This window comes from Pituophis catenifer, unplaced genomic scaffold, assembly GCF_029215685.1.
Source record: "Pituophis catenifer annectens isolate HBS135680 unplaced genomic scaffold, rPitCat1.0.hap2 SCAF_2, whole genome shotgun sequence".
NCBI classification, from domain to species: Eukaryota; Metazoa; Chordata; class Lepidosauria; order Squamata; family Colubridae; genus Pituophis; species Pituophis catenifer.
Window position 1 is genome coordinate 78,522,712 of NW_027256882.1, and position 23,385 is coordinate 78,546,096.

A 23,385-nucleotide genomic window follows, 5' to 3' on the forward strand; every position below is an offset into this window, starting at 1 on the left:
ATATATTAAAATTCAGTTAATATCAAGCAGGATGGGAGAGTTACCAAATGGCTCCTTCATTCTGACAGGGACTGTAAAAAGCAGATTCAAAACCCAGAAAGTTCTTTGTGTGTAAATTAGTATATGCAGGTCAAATAGTTTCTATTCCATTGAACTTCTACCACTTTCACCCACTAGTTAGATTGACCTGAGTCATGATTTTCCATTACCTGCTATCCTCATATATATATAAAAAATTGGTATCAGTGAAGGCTGTTTTTGAAGGCTGAATACTGCTATTAATTGCTCCTACTAATGGGACTAGGAGAAGAGAACATCTTAAAATAACTGAACTGGAGAGTTTTGCAATACTTTAGATCTCAAGGCAAACATGCACAGCATCCAGAAAAAGACGCAATTGCTTTAAAGAGCTGTAGAAAGGGGCTCCATGAGCAAACATGCTGCTCTGAAGCATCATTTTGCCTCCAAGTTTGAAATGCAGCATGGTCCCACTTTTCAGGCAATGTTCAGACAGTGCTACTTTTTAAAAAGTTAAATTATATCATGTCACAGAGTGCCAGTATTTTAGCAATGCCTATTATGGCCAGTTTGGTGTAGTGGTTAAAGCATCAGGCTGGAAAGCAGGAACTTGTCCGTTCTGGTCCTGCCTTAGGCATAAAACCAGCTGAGTGACCTTGGGCCAGTCACTTTCTCTCAGCCCTAGGAAGGAGGCAATGGCAAACCACTTCTGAAAACCCTTACCAAGAAACCTGCAGGAACTTGTTCAGTCTCCAAGAATCGGACACAATTAAATGGAAGGGGAAAAATTACCCATATATGGATTTAACAGATTTTACTTCAATATTTGAACAGGCATATTGGAACTAAAACAATTATTTCTGAAAATCCATCCCTACTTGGAGCTAACTAACAAAGGAATTCTCTACTTATATGTATAAGTAGAATCTTGGTTATTGCTTCCAAGAAAATCATATAACTAACATGGATTATTTTGACTGTACTTTCATTCTTAGATATCTCATTCCTACAAATAATCTTAAATGTGGTTAGTTATAGTTGCATTAAAATGGAAAAATGGGTACAGCTTAAGCCAGGAGAACTGTAGCATAGCTAGTGCGGCAAATGTTTAAGTAACCATGCTGCTTATAAAATACATTAACAATGCTCATGGCCATTTTTTTTTTTAAATCACTTTTTTAAAAAAATTGGACACGTGCAGGGCGTGGGGTTTTTTTTTGCTAACAACCCTGAAAACAGAGTCTGATAATTTTAAACCACACTGATATATTTGACATGGATAATTAAATGTATTTTTCCGTTCTTTTATTAAGATATTATAATATTAAAAGACAACCTCCAATTACTTGGATCTACCTCAAATCTTAGAATAGCAAGATTTTTTTCAATAAAATGGGAGTAAATATTCATTTAAACTAAAAACACATTGCTGCTCTTTCCCTTCTAATAGAAAAGTTCTTCTCTTCATGATTACATCTATCACTTTTATTCCAAGCACTCATTTTATGATGTTTCAACACTTTTGCTCTACAGTGACACTCATACTAGAATTTCACCAGGACCTCAGTCTCCATGGCACAATAATTCTAACATTGTGGTACAAAGTTACTGAAGAAACAGAAGGATCAAAATGGAATATGGACACGGGAGAGATCTTGTGGTAGTCTAGGGAGGAGCAGCAGATTCGGCATCTGTGCCAGAAAGATGCATAAAAAGCTCTCCAATCTCAGAGACATCATCATTGGTAACTGGCAGCGTCCTGTTTTCTCGGTCTTCGATAAAATCCCACAGACGAACAGAGTTGAGGAACTAAAACAGAAGGCATATTAGTTACTCACACATATCTCTTATTAATATATTTAAGGCACTGTTTGGATTTATAACTACAGCTTTTTTTTTAACATCCAGGGCAGCATCCCAACACCTCACTGTGGATTTGTGCAAGCACAAGGAGGCTGAGGAAGGAGGGTGCAGGGAAGTGTGTGTGTGTGGGGGGGGGACTCACACCAGAGTGACTTGCAACCTTCCCTGCCAGCTTCCCCATTGACTTTGCTTGTGAGAAACCAGCAGGGTAGCTTGCCAAGAGTGATGACACCACTGTCACAATTGCAAGTGCAAGCTGCAATTTTAAAATTATTGAGGTTAATTAGGTTCTAAATTGGAAACAAACAAGTGGATTGTCAAAGTAGGGACTAGGTTTATTTTGTCTGTGTTACATTTATTATATAACACAGATAAAGTGTTCCTGCTAAACCAACTATTCAGGTGTTTTCAAAATAGCATGTGTTGTCTCAAATGAAAGGAGATGATTAGTGATCCCAGCAGTTTTGGGAAGCTGAGACAGGATATAGAGAGAGTTATGTATCTTCTTACCCGGACTGTCCCCTCAGAGCTGAGCTGCTTTCGTGGCTTCTCTGGCTCAGCTCGTCTTCCATCTGGGTAAGCATGGAGATACAAACATTTCCCTCCAAATGGGCAAGTCCCCTTTCCTTGTTCAAAATACTTGCAGGCCTTTCTCCTAGATTAAGAGGGTGAAGAATGCGTATCAGGGTTACTCATGTGGAGACTGACAGCTCAATGTATTATTAAAAACTCAAGGAGCTTAGTGGCTCTAAAAAGAAAAATAAAGCCAATTTACAGAGAGATCAATCCTAAAAGCAAGCCTGATGCATATTTTTTGGGATGATTTTGAAATGGGAATTGTGATGACAAAAGTATAAAGGAAAGCAATTCAATATTTAAAACATTTGGCTGTATTTATATGCTAGAATAAACACCAACGCCTTTCCTTTTCTCGCTCAGATAATATTGGCAATAACCCGTGCTGAACAATCTGTAAATGTACAATATTACAAAACCACTTCTTCCTGACTGCCACTGTCAAAATGAAACATACTCAGATCTTTGTACTTTCTTGTTCTTTCTCTAGTCATTTTATTCTATTATTTTCAGCCCGTTTCTCCAACTTATAAAGATAATTTTGAATGTTATGTATTGAGTAATATTAATTACCCTACTAAATTTTATGTAATCTGAAGTATGACAGGCATTCTCTCCACTTAAGTCAACCATGGAGTTAATAAAGATGTGGAAAAGCCACTAGAATCATTTGTGGCACTTTCCTTGATTCCTCACACCAGTACTTCTTGAATATGATTTCCAAGCCAGCATTTACTGTCATTGCTACTCACACCTTGTATGATTACCCTCTTAGTCAAAATGTAATGGGTTACTTTGTCAAACTCTTTGCTGAAATCAAGATATATTAACTCTAGAGCATTCCTATGTTCTGCTAAGGAAGCAGACCAAAAATAATGAGAATAGATTGATAAGACAAGTTATTAACAAATCCGTATTAATTACGGATTGTTTTGGGGCATATTAAGAGATAGTCTAGTGTGGAAATTAAGACATTAGGCAAGAAACTCACAGGACAGTTTGAGTTCTAATCCTGACTTAGGCATTAAGCCAACTGGGTGATCTTGGGCTCTCTCAGCTTTAGGAAGCAGATAATGGTGAACCACTTATGAAAATGCTGCCAAGAAAATTGCATGGGCCTTGTCCATGCCATTGCAGGAGTCAATACTGTTACACACACAGACACCACCACCACAGATTATCTACTCCAGAATCTTCCCAAGTATAAATGCCAAATGCCTGCCTGCCTGATTCTTCTCTTCCCCCATTTTTGAAGATAAGAACAATATTTACCAGTCATCTAGTATTTCATTCTCAAATATTTCTTAAAGAGCTGTGGTGGGGCAGTGGTTAGAATGCAGTACTGCAGGCTACTTCTACCAACTGCCTGCAATTTGGCAGTTCGAATCTCACCAGGCTCAAGGTTGACTCAGCCTTCCAACCTTCCAAGGTTGATAAAATGACAGCCCGGATTGTTGGGGGCAATAGGCTGAGACTCTGTAAACAGCTTAGAGAGTGCTGTAAAGCACTGTGAAGTGGTGTATAAATCTAAGTGCTATTGCTATTTATAGCACATGAAAAATGTTAACTGTACTTCCAATTAATCTGATGCCAAGGACTCATATTCCAACACAGAACTAATGATTGATACACAGCAAAATAAATTATATGTAGCATGAGAAATCTGACAAGTAAGTCAAAGTCAAACATGTTAAACTTCTCATTTGGCAAAGAAAATAACAGAAGTGAAAGAAATTATATTCCCACTTAGGGTAGACTTTTAACCAAACCATTGAATCTTTTCCAGTTACATCTTTGCAAAATATAAACTCACAGGGTCTTTTTATCTTGGTGCACATAGAGATTTATTCCACAGGTTATTTGGAGACCATCATGGGTAAATAATCGAACAATCAGTTTTAATTTCTATGGAAATGTATATATTATAGACTTCAAACTGAAACCATAATATAAATTATGTAATATAAATCTAATCTGTGTGTTCTGATCAACAGCTTCAGATTTCAGCTCTAGATTTATTAACAGCACAGTTCCTGATGTTACTGATAAGCAAAATGCTCCATAAACAGAGAGCAACATAATGTAAACAACGAAAGTTCAGCTTTTTTAGAGTCACACACAAAACTTTTTAGAGACTAGCAGTGAAGGTCACAGAATTACAAATGTGTCATTTTGTTGAACATAACGTACATTTATCTAAATACTAGTTGAAAGAATAGAATTAGAATAGAGTAGAATAGAACAGAACAGAATAGAATAAAATAGAATAACAGAGATGGAAGGGACCTTGGAGGTCTTCTAGTCGAACCCCTGCTCAGGCAGGAAGTCCTATACAATTTCAAACAAATGGTTGTTCAATATCCTCTTAAAAATTTTCAGTGTCTGAGCATTCAAAATTTCTGGACTACTATATTAGTACTATATGGTGTATATTGAACACTGTTTTTTCAAATAAAACCAGTTTGGTGAAATGTTTCATCCCTCGACTTGACCCACAACAAAAACACTGATCAAAATATGTTTCTTAAACCTATTCACATTTTCATTCTGAATTTGCTACTTGTACAATATATTTGATAACTTCAATAAATCAATGAAAGATGTTCATTTCATCAATGAAAGATGTTCTAGCAAAAGAATATGATTTGAAAACACAGTCTTTCATATATGCAAAATACAGATTTGGGCTTTTGAAGGAAAAAAGGGGATAGTGAATCATTAAGGGTCAAGGAAAGTCCTGAGAAAGGACCTAATCCCTGCCTTGAATTTGTTTGATATAAGATGGGACAGGGAGGAACTGTGGCAGACTTTCAAGATTCTCTTACTTCCCCTTCTAACAATAAAAAGTATTCCTAGAACCTCTGATGCTTATTTCTTGACCTCAAAAAGTTAACAACAATCTTGTAAGCCTCACTACTGTCTGAGAGGCACTGGATCTCACCTTCCAGTCTAGAATATGGTGACAGCCCTTGAAGCACCCAGCTGTCTGTAAAACACGTGATTGAGGCGGTAGCAACGGTAGCAAGATACATAGATAATACACCCATAAAACACTGTGATACAGTTAGCACGGCAGTAAAGTTAAGGCTTATCTTAGCAGAAAGCCAATGCTGTTCTGTTCTTCTGGAAGTCTACCAGAGAAATTTGAAGAAACTCAAGAGCCCCAACTTTCAAAACTCATGTGATTTGTTCATGGCAGGCTAACTAACAGGATTTTCTACAGGTCAGATCAAAGTCCCCTTTGTTCTTGGTCTGCTGAAAGAAGTGTCAGCCAAGATGGACAGTCCTACTCATTGTGAGCAATGATACATTTTCAAATAATAATTTCATACAAAGATTTAGAGATGCTTTTGATGACAAATTAGTAAAACAAGGAAATTGCGAGGTTTTTTTTTAAAATTTGATTTATATGCCGCCCTTCTCCGGAGACTCAGGGCGGCTTACAGTGCGTTAAGCAATAGCCTTCATACTTTTGTATATTTTATACAAAGTTAGCTTATTGCCCCCACAAATTGGGTCCTCAATTTACCTACCTTAGAAAGTATGGAAGGCTGAGTCAACCTTGAGCCTGGCAAGATTCGAACTTACTTTAATTGCAGACAGCTGGTGTTAAATTACAGTGCTTTTAGTCTGCAGAGCTATCCAGGCTCCAGAGTTTGTAGTAGTATGTAGTAGTATGTAGTTTGTAGTAGTATGTAGCTAATTTTTAGTTTCATGCTGGAGATGTGCACCCAATGATCTTTCCTAATTCAACAGTTTCAGAAAGACTTTGAGTCTCATAAACTGAAGGATAAATTAGTAAAATGGGGCATACGAGAGAATAGCTCTAGGACATCTAGTGATGGCTTGTCTTGCCAAACTTTCTTCCTGTGAGTTGGTTGGAAAGCACCAAACCAGTGAAATTATGAGTCACCTCCCAAATCACTCCACAGCCTCTTCTTTAGGAAATTCCAGTGTCTTCTCCCAAGAGCTCAACAAGGAGGCCCCAGGCAATTAAAAATGGCTCAGATAAGCAACAATAGGCAAGTGCATTTTATTATCCCTGTTATTCTTCAAAGCACAAAAATACAATCAAGGAGCATATTTCTTTTACAGGGCTGAAATGGAGAGTGGGGGGGTCCTTGGTGCTCTCTGAGCTTGGTTGTTTTCTTGCAGATGTTTCATAACCAAACTAGATAACATCATCAGTGATAGTAAGGAATGGTGTGTGCTCTCCATTTATATTCTAGTGGCATGTCCTGTCCAGTCAGTGTTGGTGGGAGCGGTATTGGGGATTCTTTGGTTGGGTACCATTTGTAGCTCAGGGTTGAAATGAGGATTGGGTATCCCAATCAAGGAAATGCCAAATAAGCTAACAGTAAACAGCCCAACCAAATAACCTCCAAGACCACTCCCACCAACACTGACAAGGCAGCCTGTAGAATATAAACTTTTAATAATAATAATAATAATAATAATAATAATAATAATAATAATAATAATAATAATAATAATAATAAACAACTAAGAGCAAACCCACTCCTTACTAGGACTGATGATGTTACCTAGTTTGGGTAATGAAATGTCTGAAGGAAAACTACCAAGCTCCGAAAGCACCAAGGACCCCTCAGAAATACAACTGCCTATGCTTTTAGACTGGTGTGGTGGCTGATTTCATAGAAAAGAAGTGTGTGTAGCATGCATTACCCATACAGTGATTAGAGATGTACATGCGGTTTGAAATGATTGACTGAAGCTGGTCCTATTTTGCAACATACAACTCTGCTTCAGTTGAAAATAAATGGTCATACAGAATTCTCTTACTCCTCTTTACAGGAAGACCTTGTTTACCATCCATTCATTCAGCCACAGTTTTAAGCGGCACAGCACAGAACAAAAATGTCTTACAAATGGTCTTAAATGTTTGTACAAATACTTACCCAACCCCTTGCTTAAATGCTTCAATTAGTTCATTCTTTTTTGTCTGATCTTCTACCCAGTACACACTGGGAATGACAAACTCAGATACCACACGGCATTCTGGACAGGACCTCGAGTAGTAAAAAGAAAAGGTAGTATACTGGTTGTTGAAGAAGCTATTTTACCTAACTCAAAAACAGAAGAAAAAGCAACAAAAAAAAAAAAAAAAAAAACCACACACCAAAGGTTCTCTGAATAAAATTACCCTTCCATTTATCATGATTTTGAAGGCATCTACCATGTAATTTTATTAAACCTAAGCATTATCTTTATTAAGAAAAGTCCATCCTCTTTGTATTTTCAGATCTAAGTTTTCATTCCTGCAAATTAACTTTTTATAATAAAAGTAAGCTTCACAGCATTTGAAGAGCGCCAATTCATTTCTGGAAAATTCAATATTTAAACTTTGTTGGTCTTTGATTTTTTTTTTTTTAAAAAAAGTGGCAGGACTTGAACTTAAGAAATAACTAGCACCATCCAGCTCAAAATCTGCTGGAGAACTCCTATCAGTTTCATATAAATATTGAAATAAAATAAAGACAGATTAGAACTTTGAAGAACATCTAAAATTTGTCTGAAAAAAAATGAATATAATCATGGCAAACAGCAACAGAAAAACATTGTGCTTAATAGCATTAATAATGATGCAGAAATCAGCCAGCACCAAACCTTAGTCTGTAAACTGATGTCCAAACGAAGACAATAATCAGAAATCAAAGTCCCAAAGCCCACTCTAAAGCAGTTTGAAATTACCATATTTTTCAGAGTATAAGATGCACCGGAGTATAAGACGTACCTTAGTTTTTGGGGAGGAAAATAAGAAAAAAGCTGATTGGTGGGTAGATCGGCCTCCCCGGGATACCCCCAATCAGCTGTTCCCAGAGGTGAATTTTAGCAACAGGTTCATTGGTTGTGAGCTCTGTGCCTTGCTTTTTTTTCTGCCTCTGAAAGCCTCTAAAACAGAGCTGGGGGGCAGGGGGGGGAGGCTTTTTTTCTAAAGCTCTGTTTGGAGGCTTTTTTTTCTGAAGTTTCTTTCAGAGGCTTTTTTTCTGAAGCTTCTTTCAGAGGCTTTTATTCTGAAGGACTATCTGTACCCTGTTCAATCTCCTTTCTTTGGTATTGGTATATAGATTAACCTCTTCTGATCTGTTGGTTATTGTGTCATTCCCCAGATTTGTTAGCATAGTTTGGTTAGAACCTTTACTGATTCTTCTTTTGTTGCTTGCCATATTATTTTAGATAAAAGCCTTTCAGAGGCTTTTTTTCTGAAGCTTCTTTCAGAGGCTTCTTTCAGCCTCTGAAATCTCCGTTTGTGAGGCTGGGCGAGGCTACATTCAGAGTATAAGACGCACCTAGATTTCCACACTCTTTTTTTTGGGAAAAAGGTGCATTTTATACTCCGAAAAATATTGTAATCTATTTCAAAGCAGTTTAAAATTAATCAAGATAATCTGAAACTGAGAAATCCACCATCATATTTTGTCCAATTTACGTGTCTTTGTGAATATCCTTGTCAACTATTAGCTACTCTATCATTTATTTAAGCTATAAGGACTGAACAGTTTGAAAGGAAACATAATAAAGTTTTGGAAGAGCAGGCTATGGGAACTTACTTGATGATGGGATTCTCAAACTGCTTGACCCCCCTCCACTGACGGATACAGGACAAGCAGTAGGTGTGATTGCAGTTTGAAAGGATGCCAAATCTTCTTTCGGATGCGGATGGCTTGTCATAAACCACTTCCATGCAGATACTGCACACCTTGTCCTGGCTTGCCTGGAAGGCAAAAGCGTTCTCCATGTCATGTTCAAAGCTAGCCATGCACATCTAGATAGGGGAAGAGAAGGCAGAGATAGAGGAAAGGAGTGGTTACTCTAGATTGATAAAATAGTATGCTTACAGTAAAACACAAGTTCATTAAAATCAAAGCAGCTTACTCTGAAATAAGTAGGACTACAACTGAGAAAGGTCTGTCGCTGCATACCACTGAAGACTTTAAGTTTTAGCATCTCAATTTTATTGGCAAGAACCACCGCTAATAAAGTTGGATTACATAATACCAAATAACTTTATTAAAAACTACCAGTCATTCTGTTCTTACTGAAAAATAGGACATAATCCACTGCTATAAATAACACTGGCATCTGAGGTATCAGACAGAAAAAACTATGATACAGATACAGGACAACAACCTGGATTTTAAAGGGAACTGAACAGAATTATGGGATAACAGAATTGTACCTTTTATAAAGCTAAATAAATGAGCACAACTTTTTACACAATGAGCCACAAATCACAGGATGACAAATGAACCAGGTCAGTGTGTATAGGGAACCTCCACAACATGCAGCCAATACAACAGATAAACAAAGTTTGCCACATTAAGTCATAAGCTGAACAGGAATGAATAACTTTTAACATTTGTAGGTGTTAACTTTAATGTAATATTGGTTAACAGAGTGCCTGAAATGAGAAATTAAAAGGGAAATAGGCTGATTGAAAAACTGATAAAGGGAAAGAAAAAACTTGCAAAAATTTAATTACAGATAGTCCTTGACTTTTGACAATTGGGCCCAGAATTATGGTTGTTTGTCATGCTGGACATTAAGTGGATCATCACCTGACCATGCCTGATTTTACGACCTTTTTCACATTGGTCCTTAATCATTGCAGCCATTAAGCAAATGCTGTGGACATTAAGTGAATTAAGTGTCTGGAACAAATGTTTTTTTCTGCTAGAAACCAAACACTGGTTTCCAGCAAAGAAGTCATAAATTGCAATCATGTAACTGTGAGGCACTGCAAACAGCTGTAAATGTGGGCCAGCTGCTGAGAGCCAAAATGCAACCATGTGACTGGGGGAGTCCAGAACTGTCATATGTAGTCTGGGAAGGCTTGTTGTAACTTAGAACAATTGCTAAGCAAAAGGTCATAAGTCAAGGATTACCTGTATGTTTATTTTTCAAACAGGGATTTTAGCAGCACAAGAGAACCGCCACACACAGGTAAATGATTATGCCAGTGACTGACCCGGATTGGACCCTGCAACCTTGTCTGGGACATGTATATTTGTCTTCATTCATAAATGAGTTATATTCAGAATAGAATGCTAAACTAAGCAATTCTTCCTCTCCTACTTTCATGTTATTGCGGAATCAGTCAAAAATATCTGTTTAAACTAATTACAGTTCACCATGGTTTTCTAAGTTCACTTAAGTCATATTAGAGAAAAAAAATCTAACCATATTTTGTACAGGTGGCTTCTATAATCTATAGGTCAATTAACCACAGTTCTGCTTATCTGCGGTTAGTAAATATAGCTTAGATCTTCTTATCCCTATTAAAGGATTTAGGCATATGGCTATGTTTGGAGGAGGACTTTTGGGATACATTCTGTATATTTTATGCATGTGCAAATAGGAAGAAATAGGTTTTGGGGCATGTGTAAAGTATAGTGTGTTTCACCAACATCTTATGTCTAGTTTTGTTTCTGCAGTTGTTAAGCAAAAATAATGAGGGCCATCTTTGTTTGATTCTATGAGCCATATGCCCTTGGATTAAGGAATCTGCATGTTACTAGAGAACATTAATTGATCTAAAACAGGAGTAGTCAACCTTTTTATACCTACCGCCCACTTTTGTATCTCTGTTAGTAGTAAAATTTTCTAACCGCCCACCGGTTCCACAGTAATGGTGATTTATAAAGTAGAGACAAAACCCCTACCGCCCACCATGAAAGCTGGAACACCCACTAATGGGCGGTAGGGACCAGGTTGACTACCATTGATCTAAAACAAGACTAGGTACATTCTTCCAATAATCCAAATAATTTTATACAACATACAATGAACAACAAATGCATTCTTCTAAAATATAAAAGAAGTTAGAATTAATATGATTGGACCCATATTTCTTTCTGACATTTTTTATTAAAGACTTAAAATGCTTTTTCACTGTGTGATTAGGTAGAGAAATCATATAGTCTTTTTCACGAAGCTACCATTCTCCATATTCAGATGTTATGGGGTACTGCAATTTCTTTCTTGCAGGTCTGAAAGAGGAGAGAAACTATACAAATCCAAGGTTTATACAGTGATTTCTTCTAATGGAAAATAAAAAGCATTCCATTAGGTTTGCATTAAACCTTTGATCACGTTTATATTTTGGTTATGTTGTCTGTTCAGCCGCTTCTGTGGGAAGACATAGAAGATCCCACACAAGGAATGATTATGCCCTTGTGGGCAAATTGAGTTGGCTAAGCATGCTTTTCTTCAGTGATAATTTTCGAAGGATATTTTAAATACTCGTTTCCCCAATACTGATTTCAGACTACCGTATTTTTCAGAGTATAAGACGATCCAGGCTATAAGATGCACCTATCTTTTTTGGTGAGGAAAACAAGAAAAATAAATCTGCCTCTTGCCTCCCAGAAATTTTGCCTCCTTGCAGCAAACAGCAAATAGCCTGCTTTACTTTCATTTTCGTTTTCAGCATAGCTTGATTAGCACAAGAAAAAAAAAATCTGCTCCCAGAATTTTACCTCCTTGCAGCAAGCAGCAGAGGCCTTGCAAAACAGCTGAGAGCCAAACAGCTGCGAGTCGGGAGGCCAATTCAATCAACTTGTGCTAATTAGGCTGTGCTGAAGCTGAAACCAGCTGTTTCTTCTTGCTGGTTGCTGCAAGGAGGTAAACTGCTGGGAAGCAGAGGCCAAAGGGTGGGGACCAGTGGGTGGGCGGGGCTACATTCGGTGTATAAGACGCACCTAAATTTTCATTCCCTTTTAGGGGGGAAAAAGTGTGTCTTATACTCCGAAAAATATGGTAAGTCTATAACCTGTGGTAATACCTATCCCCCTCCCCATAACATACACAGTTGTCATGTTTTGTGCAACAGTACATAAAATCCACCAGGAATTGGCCACTAGCATAGCAAGAGCTAGTAAATCAGATGAGGACCAGTTCCTCATTTTTACATACCCAATTGTTCACTCTTTTGTCATTCTTATATTTTACATCCTGTAATATTAGTTGGCCTGATTATTTTGGTCAATTAAATAATGATTTGATTTGAAAATAACAGAGCCAAGTTAGTTTTATTTCTGGTCAGGTTTACCTTCTCATGTGCCTTCCTCTGTTCTGGATCAAAGGGATGGAGTACTTGCAACCCACAGATTTCACACACTTGCCCATGGAGGTAGAGGCACCGGTCCCCAAACTGGCACATGCCGGCTGCTGCGTAGGGACATAACTGTTCATCATATGCATATGAGCTGCCAGGTTCAGCATCATCTTCAAGCCCGCTGCGGATAGCATCTAAATACGAATGGGGCTTTGTTTCTGGTATGTCAGCTGGCATACTGCAACATGCCAAGTCACTTACTGACCCAGGCCTTGCCCTTTCTTCATTGGTTCCACATAAGTCTTGGAATAGGAAGAAAAAATATTTGATCACATTAAAAACAGGCCATGATTCTCATGGAATCCGTAAAGCAGGGGGAATTAGCAAGTATTTCTAAGCTTGAATTTTAATAGCAGTTGATGTGCTTCCATCAAACATGGAAAATCTGCTTTCAACTTCAAAGCATAGTAATTATTATAATCTCCAGTGGCATACTGTAAAACCACAAAGTTATGGCTATTAGTTGCCTACAAAACCATGCAGCAGCAACATAATCTCTTAGTTTACAACAGAAGATGAAAACCATTGCAGATTAACAAAATACCAGTAATGACAACCAGAGGAGTGCACATAAAAGAACTTGTTTCAAGGACTTTAGAGATGAGGCTTGAGCATATTTTGGCCACAACATGAGTCTCCAAACACAGCTCGTACTATTCTCCCTCCATAAGTAGCAGCCATCCAATCAGGGAGAAGAACATCGAGAAATGCAAATTCAATATCACTACTGAGGTGGGAACCGGAGCTAAACTTACTTTCTGACTTCACCCATTATGAATCAGGTCTGCCCTTAACTACACAGTTTAAGGTAGCATCTATTTCTTGGTCAGTCTAGCAAATGAGAGAATAGTGGACCCGATTATTTTCTTTATATTTATCCCATAAAATCCTCTGGATATTATACATAAATTTAAAAAATGACTGCAATACGAACCACAAAAAGCAAGTCTTAAAATATTTAAAAGCAAAAGTCAGGATCTATAAAACCCTAGCAGGTTATTAAAAAAAAAATTCAACTGACTTCAGGCAAGCTTCTAAGACAAGGCCATTCTATATCCACGATGCCAGCACCAAAAAGGTCTTCCCTGTCATTTGCTAGAAATAGTAAAAAAAATATCTTCACCTCAAGATATAGGTAGGTATGAATGGTATGAGACATGTTGGAAGCTTTCTTACATAAACGTTTCTTAACCAATATGATGAACTATGCCTCCAATGGACGGAATGCTGAGAATTGCCATATGTGTCCAAATACCTGGTTCTACAGAGAGCTGGCAAAGGATGATCATTAAGTGTTTAGATGTGCCTTGTATTTTCAGATGTCTGGTAAAGCAAATACTTTGGATGTATCTATCCTTGGCTTGAACAACTGCACTTTGTATAACATACTTGCCATTATTGGCAAATGAAATATAAGGGGAATGGATATTATGGTAAATGACAGAGGAAAATTATATACAACTCGTTACTTTTCATAGTAAAATAGGTTGTTGGGGTTTTTTTTAGAAAAAAATAGGTCTATTTGCTTTAAAACAACTGAAAAGATAGGACACGAAGAACTAGTCAAGTCCAGATAGATGGCTGATCATGGCTGACTTCAAAAAGCTAAACAAGATTAAGCTTGGTTAATACTTTGATGAGAGGCTGTACACCATACCAGGATTGCAGATTAGATTTAAAAGAAAACTTAGAAACCAATAACAAACAGCTTCTCTATTGCTTCCAACAAAATGATATGGGTATATCTGTAATCTAACCAGGAATAAAACCTGATTGAAAGATTTTACATTTTAAAGAACCAGTAGAAAAAAGAAAATCCATTTAAAAAATGACCCATTCTTACTCACCTCTGTCCCTGAGCACTAAGGTTTTCTTTTCACGTTTTCCAGATTCGTGTACTTTACTTTTGGTAACACTTGGGGTTTGCTCTGATGGAGAGTTAAGTCTTTGGAATGGTGGTGCAGCAATGTAAAGTGGTCTAGAACCCACTGGGCCCCCGGATGCAGAGGACCCCAGAGGTTTAACGTGATCATATCTTAACAAATGAGAAACAACAATAACCTATAAAGACATGTATTTCAGAAAGCTCATTGATCACAAAGATAAGACTCTGCTATTGCGAAATTTCTAATGGTTTGAAAGATAGCAATACTTGCAATATGGATTTGTTTCACAGAACTGATAATCTCAATGTAGGAACCTAAATTATTCTAATCTTAGGAGAAAGATGCCGAAGATAAAAGAAGTAAGAATTAACAGGCTTTTTGTTATTTAAATCCTGAGTGATTAACATTATAATATAACTAAAACTATATATAAAAGATCCTGTAAAATTCAAAGTTCCATATAACTTAATTGTAAAGCAATATAATGATATATAGTAGAATTCCAGATGATTAAAAAAAAAACTTCACTCATGGTAATGTTTGGTAGTCCGATATAGCCACTCATTAAATTCAATATGGATTATTGTCATATATTCTAGTTTAACAATCTTAATTCAATCTGCTGAATTTAATAAAATAAATATTCAAGCACATGCAGGATTATAATTTTAAAATGTGGATATGTATAGAAAGTAAATCAGCATCTATTGGTGAATCTCTGGGTATTTTACAATAGATCAGGATTTCTGACTTCTCAGTAGTTTAACATATAATTTATATCTGAACTGGATTTTGGAGTTCAAGTAAAAAAGTAAAAAAAGAATTAAATTACAAAGTCATGAGAGTCTTTCCTCCTTGTAACAGTTGGGGTCTGAACATTGCATTATCAGTATACTTTGAGGTTGCCAAACTTGTCACTTATTTGGGAGTAAGACCTGCTGAATTTCACTTATTTTGGAGTAGATATGCAGATGATCGGGGTGCTAAACTTGCAAACCTTTAGAAAGCCATCTCGCTAAAAATGAAACCTATTTATAGACCATATCTCTCTGCAGTTTCTTTTAAAACAGTTATCAAAATTCAAAAGTTCCTCTTTTAAGAGGCTTTCTCAGATTCCTTCAGCTCCCAATCATCTTACAGCAAACAGTGCTAATAAGAAATTACAAGAAATGCACTGGCACATAGTACAAGAAGTACACAAACAATAACCAGCTTCTTAAATTTCTTTAACATAATAAAATAACTGCAGGTTTTCTCTTGGAAACTAACACATACTTGCAGCGAGTTCCATAGGCACACTGTCCTTTTTGATAGAATTTGCAGATAGTAGATCGTTTGCTGGTAGACAAGTCATGGGAAAACAGACACCTATTTCCTTCACGACATACTCCTTGTACAAAATACCTACAATAATATAAATGTAAAGTTATACAGCAACAGATGTCAAAATACATAATTCTTCTTTCAATATTTGTCAAGCCCATGAATAAATCTGCCAAGATTTTCTCCAGAAAGTTCAGAAAAGCAGAATGTGAAATATCTGTATACTGAAATATACAAATGTCCTAAAATAAGAGGTTGATTCTAAACTCATGGTTCAAATAAAATTGCACTGATTCCTCTAGCAATGTTGTTTTTATTGGCGCTTTTAAAAGAACTTACAAAATATATATTTAAGATTCTGAACGCATGTACTTTATATCCTAAAAAGATTCCTGATTATCAATAAAGAGAGACTTTGGGGCAAATCAGCAATCCGCAGGATTAATGCCATTCTTCCATCCTGTGTGAAACTTCAAATCTCTTATAATAAGGAACTAAGAGAACGGAACTGATCTGATTGACCTGTAGAGGTGTTGAGGTGTTTTGTGGATCAATTGCACAAAGGCCTTGGTCCTATGAAACACTTTCCTTTAGGAATCATTTAGGGGAAATGAGGTTTAGATCTTTTAAGGGGTTCTGCAAAAAGCTCCCCTATGCGTAATGCACATTTTCAAGGATTACAACACACACACACACACAAAGTGGGGGAAGTGAAAGAGGGCCACGAGGGACCGCTGAAAAGGTGGGATGGAGACTTAGTGGAAAAAGCTCTTCTCTGTATAATGCGCATTTTGAAGGGCTACAACACACACACACACACACACACACACACAAAACTGGGGGAAGTGAAAGAGAGTCATTGGGGACCGCATGAAAAGGATGGGGTGGCGAGTTAGCAGAAAAAGGTCTCTCTGTGTGTAATGCGCATATTGAAGGGCTACAACAGACACGCACACACACACACACACACACACACAACTGGGGGAAGTGAAAGAGGGCCACTAGAGACCGCGTGAAAGGGATGGGCTGGCGAGTTAGCGAAACAAGGACAAGGAGCCATCGGTTCTCCGGCTTTTCCCTTCCTCTCGAGGCTTAGTCGGAGATGGAGGAGACCGACGAAGAGAGCCGGGAGGCATCTCGGTGCCGTCCTCCTCCCTCCCTCCCCCCCCTCCGTCCCCGTGGGCGGAGCCTCTCCAAGCGCCCGTCCGTTTTTCGGGGTGGGGAGGAAAGCAGAGCGCGCTCATCCCAAGCGGTAACTGCTCCCTCAGACCTGCAGGTCACGTCCTTCGTGCTGCTCATGTCTCCTTTGGCACCGCTCCTGCTTCGATGTCTCCTCCCTGCGCGGCTCCTCGCATTTTGGTTCCGCTGTAGCGCCGGGGAGAGGTGGGGGAGGGAGAGGAAGGGAAAGGTGTTTGGGAGCCCAAACAAAGAGAGCCGGGCCTTTGCTACAGGAACTAGTTTCCGGCCGGAAATTATGAATGAAACGCTCTACCATAGAGCAGGAGAGAGAGAGTGGCTTTCCTTCACACGCGAGAGGGTGGGCTGTATAGATCTTTCAGCAGGAAGGCCAATTATGATAAATTAAATATCGGAAGGAGATCGGCCTCCCTCTTCCAGACTGACAAGCTATTGGAAAGCCGCCTTTTAATAAAAAAAAAACTGTCAGTTGGGAAATGGGCAGTCTCCTGCTTTTTGGCTACCATAGACTAACGCGGCTCCCCGGGTATACAGTACATCCGGAAGGCGGGACAGTGGCCGCCTTGGTGGAAGCGAGATTGCCGGCCAGAATGTCCCCTCCTCAGTTTAAAGTGATAGGGTGTCGGGATCCGCTATTTTTGGTATATCTATGATTCCTGTTGCCTATCTGGCAGGGAATGGAGGGACATTCACAATAAGCAACAGAAGGTCTTCGTTTTTGACGCGCGAAATAGACATGCAGTCTATTGATGTAGATTTATTGCGATAAAATGATTTAAATTGCAGGGGGGAAAAAGATGATGTGAAACTGGGACATTAAAGGATTTATCTTGCCATACCTTGAAAGATCGAGCTATATAGATGCATCAGAACTCAACTTATAAAATGCATTTTAAATCAGCAAATCCGTCTTGTATGTGTACACAAACACACGGAGAAAATATGAGTATCCTAAAACTTCAGTGTATGTGGAGTAATTGGCAACGATTCTGGCGCTAAACAATTATCACATTTTAAATCAATTTACAGCCCATCTAACCCAAACTCTTCCTGCTGTATTCTCCTTTTGAAGTTATCTTGTAAAATATATAGATTAAAAGGCAGAGCATAGAGATCAGGAAAGTGTTACAGCAGTCTCATGACTAAAGGTAAGGATAGAGTAGACAATAGTTTATATAGCATAAAACAGTGTAATATAAAGCAGATAAGCAGTTAAATGAACCTTCTGATTTTGTAAAGATAGCAACTAGTTATGTCAAGCAATAATTGGAAAATCAGCATTTCCTCCAAATTTGATGCAAATATTCTTGATGCTTATGTTTTGTGGAAACATACAACCTGTGCAGTGTGCAGAGAGTAGCTAATTAGAACTGGGGATAGAACTTTTGGAAACTTGTGGTATTAGGTCCTTGTACTCTGATATCTGGTAGCTTATGAGAAGTATGCAACTGTTTCAGATCTGGAAATCTTAATTTTTATTTGATCTTTCATATCTATGTTTTTATTGGAGAACATTGTGAGTTGTCTGCAATACTTTTTTTTTTGCATTCATTTGTATGTCAGAATAAATTTGTATTATTCAAATTACGGTAATAGAATATTAATAAAAAGAGAAGGCATCCCCTGGCTTTAATAACTGTATGATAAGCCAGCATTAAATTTAGGATGCTGATCTTTTCCTGCCGAGGACAAAATTAATATTTCCCAATCTGGTTTCTTCCTGATGATTTGGTACTGCCGTTCCTGAAAATCTCAGCCAGTACAGCTAACAAGAATAGTAGGGTTGTATTTGGAAAGTTTTGGTTTATGACCAAATAAACTAGAAAACAGTTTACATTTTTGCCTATATTGCAAAAGTCAGAAGATCTTTGTCAGGAAGAGATGGTGGTAATTCTAAATTTGTTTATTTCTCATTTTAATCAAGGGAGATAGATCTATAGAGATGTATCTGTTTACCATTAATTAACAGGTTATTCTACAGACTAAATAACAAACAAATGTGATGGTTTCTATTTATCAAAAATTAAGTCAGCACACAAGTACCAGATACAATTAATACAAAAAGTGAACACTATCTCTTTAAAAGAATGTCCAGTAAAAGCTGTCCCTCCCATATCTTGTATCTCATTTGTTAATTCAGTCCACGGTAGAGGAAGAATTGGTATTGGGACCTGTCATTCTCAACTAATCTCTTCCTTCTTTCAATGTCCAATTCTACTGGCTTCTGTTTATTAAATACAAGTTGGAAAGCAGGTTCATTTACCCAAGGAAGGACTGATTATGCAACCTTTGGACTCAGAGAGAGCTTTAATTAAAGTCACCCACTGTGACAAAGACATTTTTGGCTGCTTAGTTCCCGAGAACTGTCCATTATGTGGGCAAAGGTTGATTTACGGAAGTCTGGAAGAAGCACCTATCAGTATTCCAAGCCCATTTGTTAATGGACACCGAGAAAGATGTGCTTTTTTACTGAAGCCCACTATAGGAACATTTCTAAGGTATGAGTCTTCCTTGTTATTCTATGGTTAGAAACAAGGCATATAAAAGCTGCCTTCTATCATTACTGGAATATAAGGCAAGCACCAATGTAGAAAAGGATTTTTACACATCTGATTACTGGAGAGCTTTTTGCTCAGAGGTTTTTAGAAGTAATAACTCTTGCTAAGCAAATAACTTTTGTATCTCTAATTGTATTTGAATAGCATTACGTCAGCCTATTTTTCAAAAACTCTTCAAATAAGTAAAAAAAACCCTCTAATGTCTTTTTCCAAAGTGAAACATTAAATGTCTTTTCAGAGATTATGATGGAGATTCTGACCTTCATGTTGGAATAACTAATACCAATGGTAAGAAAAACATATAATCAACCTTCTAATATGAAGTCTTCATGCATTGTAAGTATATACTGTACAGGACAAACAATTTGTATTTTCTATCCTACAAAGTAGTTTGGTTACACGCAGTGCTGATAGCAATATGAAATGGCCGCTATGAAGCAGTGTCACCTAGCGTGGGGCCTAGGAAATGTGCCCTTTTCTGTCACAGCTTCTGCCTTTTGGAACACCCAGAGATTTGAGGGCTCCAACCCTGCTGGCCTTCTAGAAAGCCATAAAGACCTGGGTTCCCCCTCTATCCTCCAGGTACTGTAACCAGGATGTTTAGTGAAGTATAGCATATATGTTTTTTATGCAAGTACATGTAATAGTTTATGATAGTGTATTGTGGAGAGAATCTAGGTGGTTGCCACTAACTTCATGACACATAATTATTGTGTTTTTTTTCTTCTGTTTGCTGACCAAAATTCTATTGGTTAGATGGATGGGCATACAAATTTGTTAATAAATAAATATGTGTCCTAGCTACAATTAGGAAGAGTGTTTTCAGAATTATAACAGAATGAGAAAAATGGTTATTAATATATGATAACCAGGCTTTCCATATTACCATTGTATACAGAGCAGTTATGCCCTTCTGATCTCATCTGTTCTTGTATTTGTAGGTTTGGTGTATAATTACAATGAAACTGGTATTACCATTGCTGAATATGGCTGGGAACAATGTGTGAGCATTCCACTAGTGCAGCCTGATATGTATGGTCTCCTTAACCAATGGGATACCTATCTAGGACAATTTTCAGCAACAGATATTTGGCTTCCACACAGGTACAGAATTCAAAATGGTATTGGTTAGTTTTGCTATCTTAGACTGCCTCTAAGATAGCAAAACTAACATGTTAAACTTTTGGACTTTGCTTAGGTTGAGTTACAGATGAGTCTCATGCAATCATTTGGACAGAATAAACCTCTTCAGAACCTTTGTCTTCATTAGCCTATACTAAGAAATAGAGGTACTCCTGGGTTAATGACTGTTTGAACTTACGATGGCACCAAAAAAAATGCTCATTTATATGGTGGCAGTATCCCATGGTCATATGATTGCCATTGGCAATCTTCTCAGCTGGCTTCTGACAAGCAAATTCAGCAGAGAAGCCAGCAGTAAATTGTAAGTTGCAACTTACATTCACATTGTGCTTAATGATTGCAGGAGAACTGACACTGTACGCCAGGAACGATCATGTGATCTTTCACTCAGCGACTGCATCATTCAGTGATGGAGTTCCCATCCCAATTGCAGTCGTTAAGTAAGGACTATTTGTGTTTAATTTACTTAACAAGAGTCCTAAACAAATAGATTGAAATTAAACCACCTGTGATAAAAGTTTGGAAGGTTATTGATTATTTTACAACAGAAAGCACTTCCAGTGTTCCATAATATTTCTATATGTAATTTCTATATGTTTGGGACAGAAAAAGAAAACTGGTTTCAGAAGCAAACTAGAAAGATATTTTCAAAATACATTTTTGAAAAATTGGGATACAGGTAGTCCTTGACCTACAAACATTTCTTTAGTGGCCATTTGAAGTTACAATACCATTGCAAAAAGTGACTTATGACCGTTTTTCATACTTACAACTGTTTCAGCATCCACATGGTCACATGATCAAAATGTGGCCACTTGGCAACTGGCATGTATTGATGATGGCTGCAGTGTCCTGAGTCATGTGATCAGTTTTTGCAACCTTCTGACAAGCAAAGTCATTGGGGAAGCCAGATTTAACTATGTTACTCACAACTGCAGTGTTTCACTTAACAAATGTGCCAAGAAAGGTCGTATAGATCATCATAAAGATCATTCCTCTCCTTCAGATGATAGCAAAGTATTTATTTTTCCACACAGGCTTGTTTTATGGAATGAAACTTTCATACAAAATTCTGCATTTGATAAGCTCAAAATTATTCCGATTCCAATAAATTAAATAGTTAGTCCTAAATTTAAGAAGACCACAACTGGGCCATTAATTTATTGGAATCGGAATAATTTTGAGCTCCTTGTCAATTGCAGAATTTTATACTTTTATTCCATAAAAGTAGCCTGTGTGGAAAAATAAATTGCATATCTTGCTATCATCTGAAGGAGAGGAACTACGTGACCTCCTAATGAGAATAATCTAGGTGGCTACCATGTGAATTGAAAAATATTTTTTGATCTGCAGAAAATTATAAACAGATTTGCTTTTTAAAATCACAATAGGGGCATTGCGTTTTCATGATAAGTGCAATACTTTCCTACAATCACCTAAGCAATCTAATTTCAGCCTTCCATGGAAAAAGTTACTAAACTCGCATTTTCAAATAATGCTCAAAGGATGCACAGGACTAGTAATTAATTTACTGCAGTATCCTTGTATGGCAATATTCTTTGCCACTTTTTCTTATTTGTAAATCTATTCTATTTATAAGGCTGCCACTATTTATTTCTATTCTAGCTGAGCATGATACAAATTTTGGTTAAAGAGCAGGATAATTATGTTAAATAAGTTAAGAGTTGTTTAGAATTCTATTCCCATTGAGAAAATGTGTTATAAATATACCAGAAGTTCATAAAATATACAGTAGTTATGCAGGAGCTTTGTTTTTGTTACTTTGAGACTCATTTCTCTTTATCTATTTAACAGGTATGAAGAATGTTTCCATAATTGTTATACATTTGCACTAACATTTATTAATTGTGTGTTGAGTGCCCAAAAGCAACAGCAAATGAATAAAAATGAATTTACAGAGAAATTTGTAATTCCCCGAACAAGAAAAGCTTCCAAATATATCACCATCTACAAGGAAGTATGCAAGAATGGTTTTTATGTTGTTGACCATCCTGCTCAAAAAGGCAGTACTTCTACTAATGCCATTTGACTTTAGACCAAAGCACTTACTGTAAGTAAAATTAAAATATTCAAGTTAAGACATAAGGTGTTGTTCCTATCTTGTTATAAGGAAAGTGGATATCATTACCATCATACTTAATTGGACAGAAATCCATGAGAAATCAGAACTATTTCCTATTATCCATAAAACTGCAGAAACTGAATCACAATGTAAATTTTCTAATAAACATCTTTTCTATTTGGCTAAATAATTATATTTAGCATTATTTTAATTTATAGACATTGATACGAAGTCTAAGAATCTACAAACAGAAAAAAAATGGATGGGATCAAGGAAGAAGAAACACTTCTGTTTTGTTGGAAGTGGAAAACAATTTTTAATATTTTAATTTTGCTCCAGATGGCACTGAAGCAGACACAATGACATTTTTCTTTCTGTGGGTGTATTCATGAATAGAAGTTAAGGGAAATTCCTACCAACCAACAAAATTAAATTCAGCTTTCATAGAATCATAGGGCTGGAAGTGACATATAACTATCAACCATATGAATAAAATGTACTGTACTTTTATTTGGTATAATGTAGCAAAAAATTTTGGTTGACAGAAATAAAAAAAAATTGACTTTTTTGTTTAATTGATTTAAGCAATCTCCAACATAC

General features: G+C 37.1%; 2 protein-coding genes across 2 annotated transcripts; one reads left to right on the forward strand and one right to left on the reverse strand.

Moving 5' to 3' along the window:
- Positions 1-1,308: 1,308 nt before the first annotated feature.
- Positions 1,309-17,231, reverse strand: MKRN2 (makorin ring finger protein 2). Its single transcript, XM_070937000.1, has 8 exons — positions 17,075-17,231; positions 15,757-15,885; positions 14,443-14,630; positions 12,530-12,837; positions 9,030-9,244; positions 7,377-7,487; positions 2,392-2,536; positions 1,309-1,827 (listed from the first exon to the last, which is right to left on the reverse strand). The coding sequence occupies exons 1-8, from the start codon at positions 17,101-17,103 to the stop codon at positions 1,684-1,686; spliced, it is 1,269 nt and encodes a 422-aa protein (XP_070793101.1). The 5' UTR covers positions 17,104-17,231; the 3' UTR covers positions 1,309-1,683.
- Positions 17,232-19,179: 1,948 nt separating this feature from the next.
- On the forward strand, positions 19,180-23,332 carry MKRN2OS (MKRN2 opposite strand). Its single transcript, XM_070937004.1, has 5 exons — positions 19,180-19,499; positions 19,798-19,847; positions 20,501-20,663; positions 22,518-22,773; positions 23,004-23,332. Exons 1-4 carry the CDS (start codon positions 19,282-19,284, stop codon positions 22,750-22,752), a joined length of 666 nt encoding a protein of 221 aa, XP_070793105.1. The 5' UTR covers positions 19,180-19,281; the 3' UTR covers positions 22,753-22,773; positions 23,004-23,332.
- The last annotated feature ends 53 nt before the right edge of the window (positions 23,333-23,385 follow it).

Coding starts and splice junctions, on each gene's coding strand:
- MKRN2 (XM_070937000.1), bottom strand. CDS start 17,103: ATGAGCAGCACGAAGGACGTGACCTGCAG. Junction 12,838..14,442: donor CTTAGTGCTCAGGGACAGAG/GTGAGTAAGAAT, acceptor TCCTATTCCAAG/ACTTATGTGGAACCAATGAA. Junction 7,488..9,029: donor TTTGAGAATCCCATCATCAA/GTAAGTTCCCAT, acceptor TTACTACTCGAG/GTCCTGTCCAGAATGCCGTG.
- MKRN2OS (XM_070937004.1), top strand. CDS start 19,282: ATGCAACCTTTGGACTCAGAGAGAGCTTTAATTAAAGTCACCCACTGT. Junction 19,848..20,500: donor TGGAATAACTAATACCAATG/GTAAGAAAAACA, acceptor TTGTATTTGTAG/GTTTGGTGTATAATTACAAT. Junction 20,664..22,517: donor GATATTTGGCTTCCACACAG/GTACAGAATTCA, acceptor TCTATTTAACAG/GTATGAAGAATGTTTCCATA.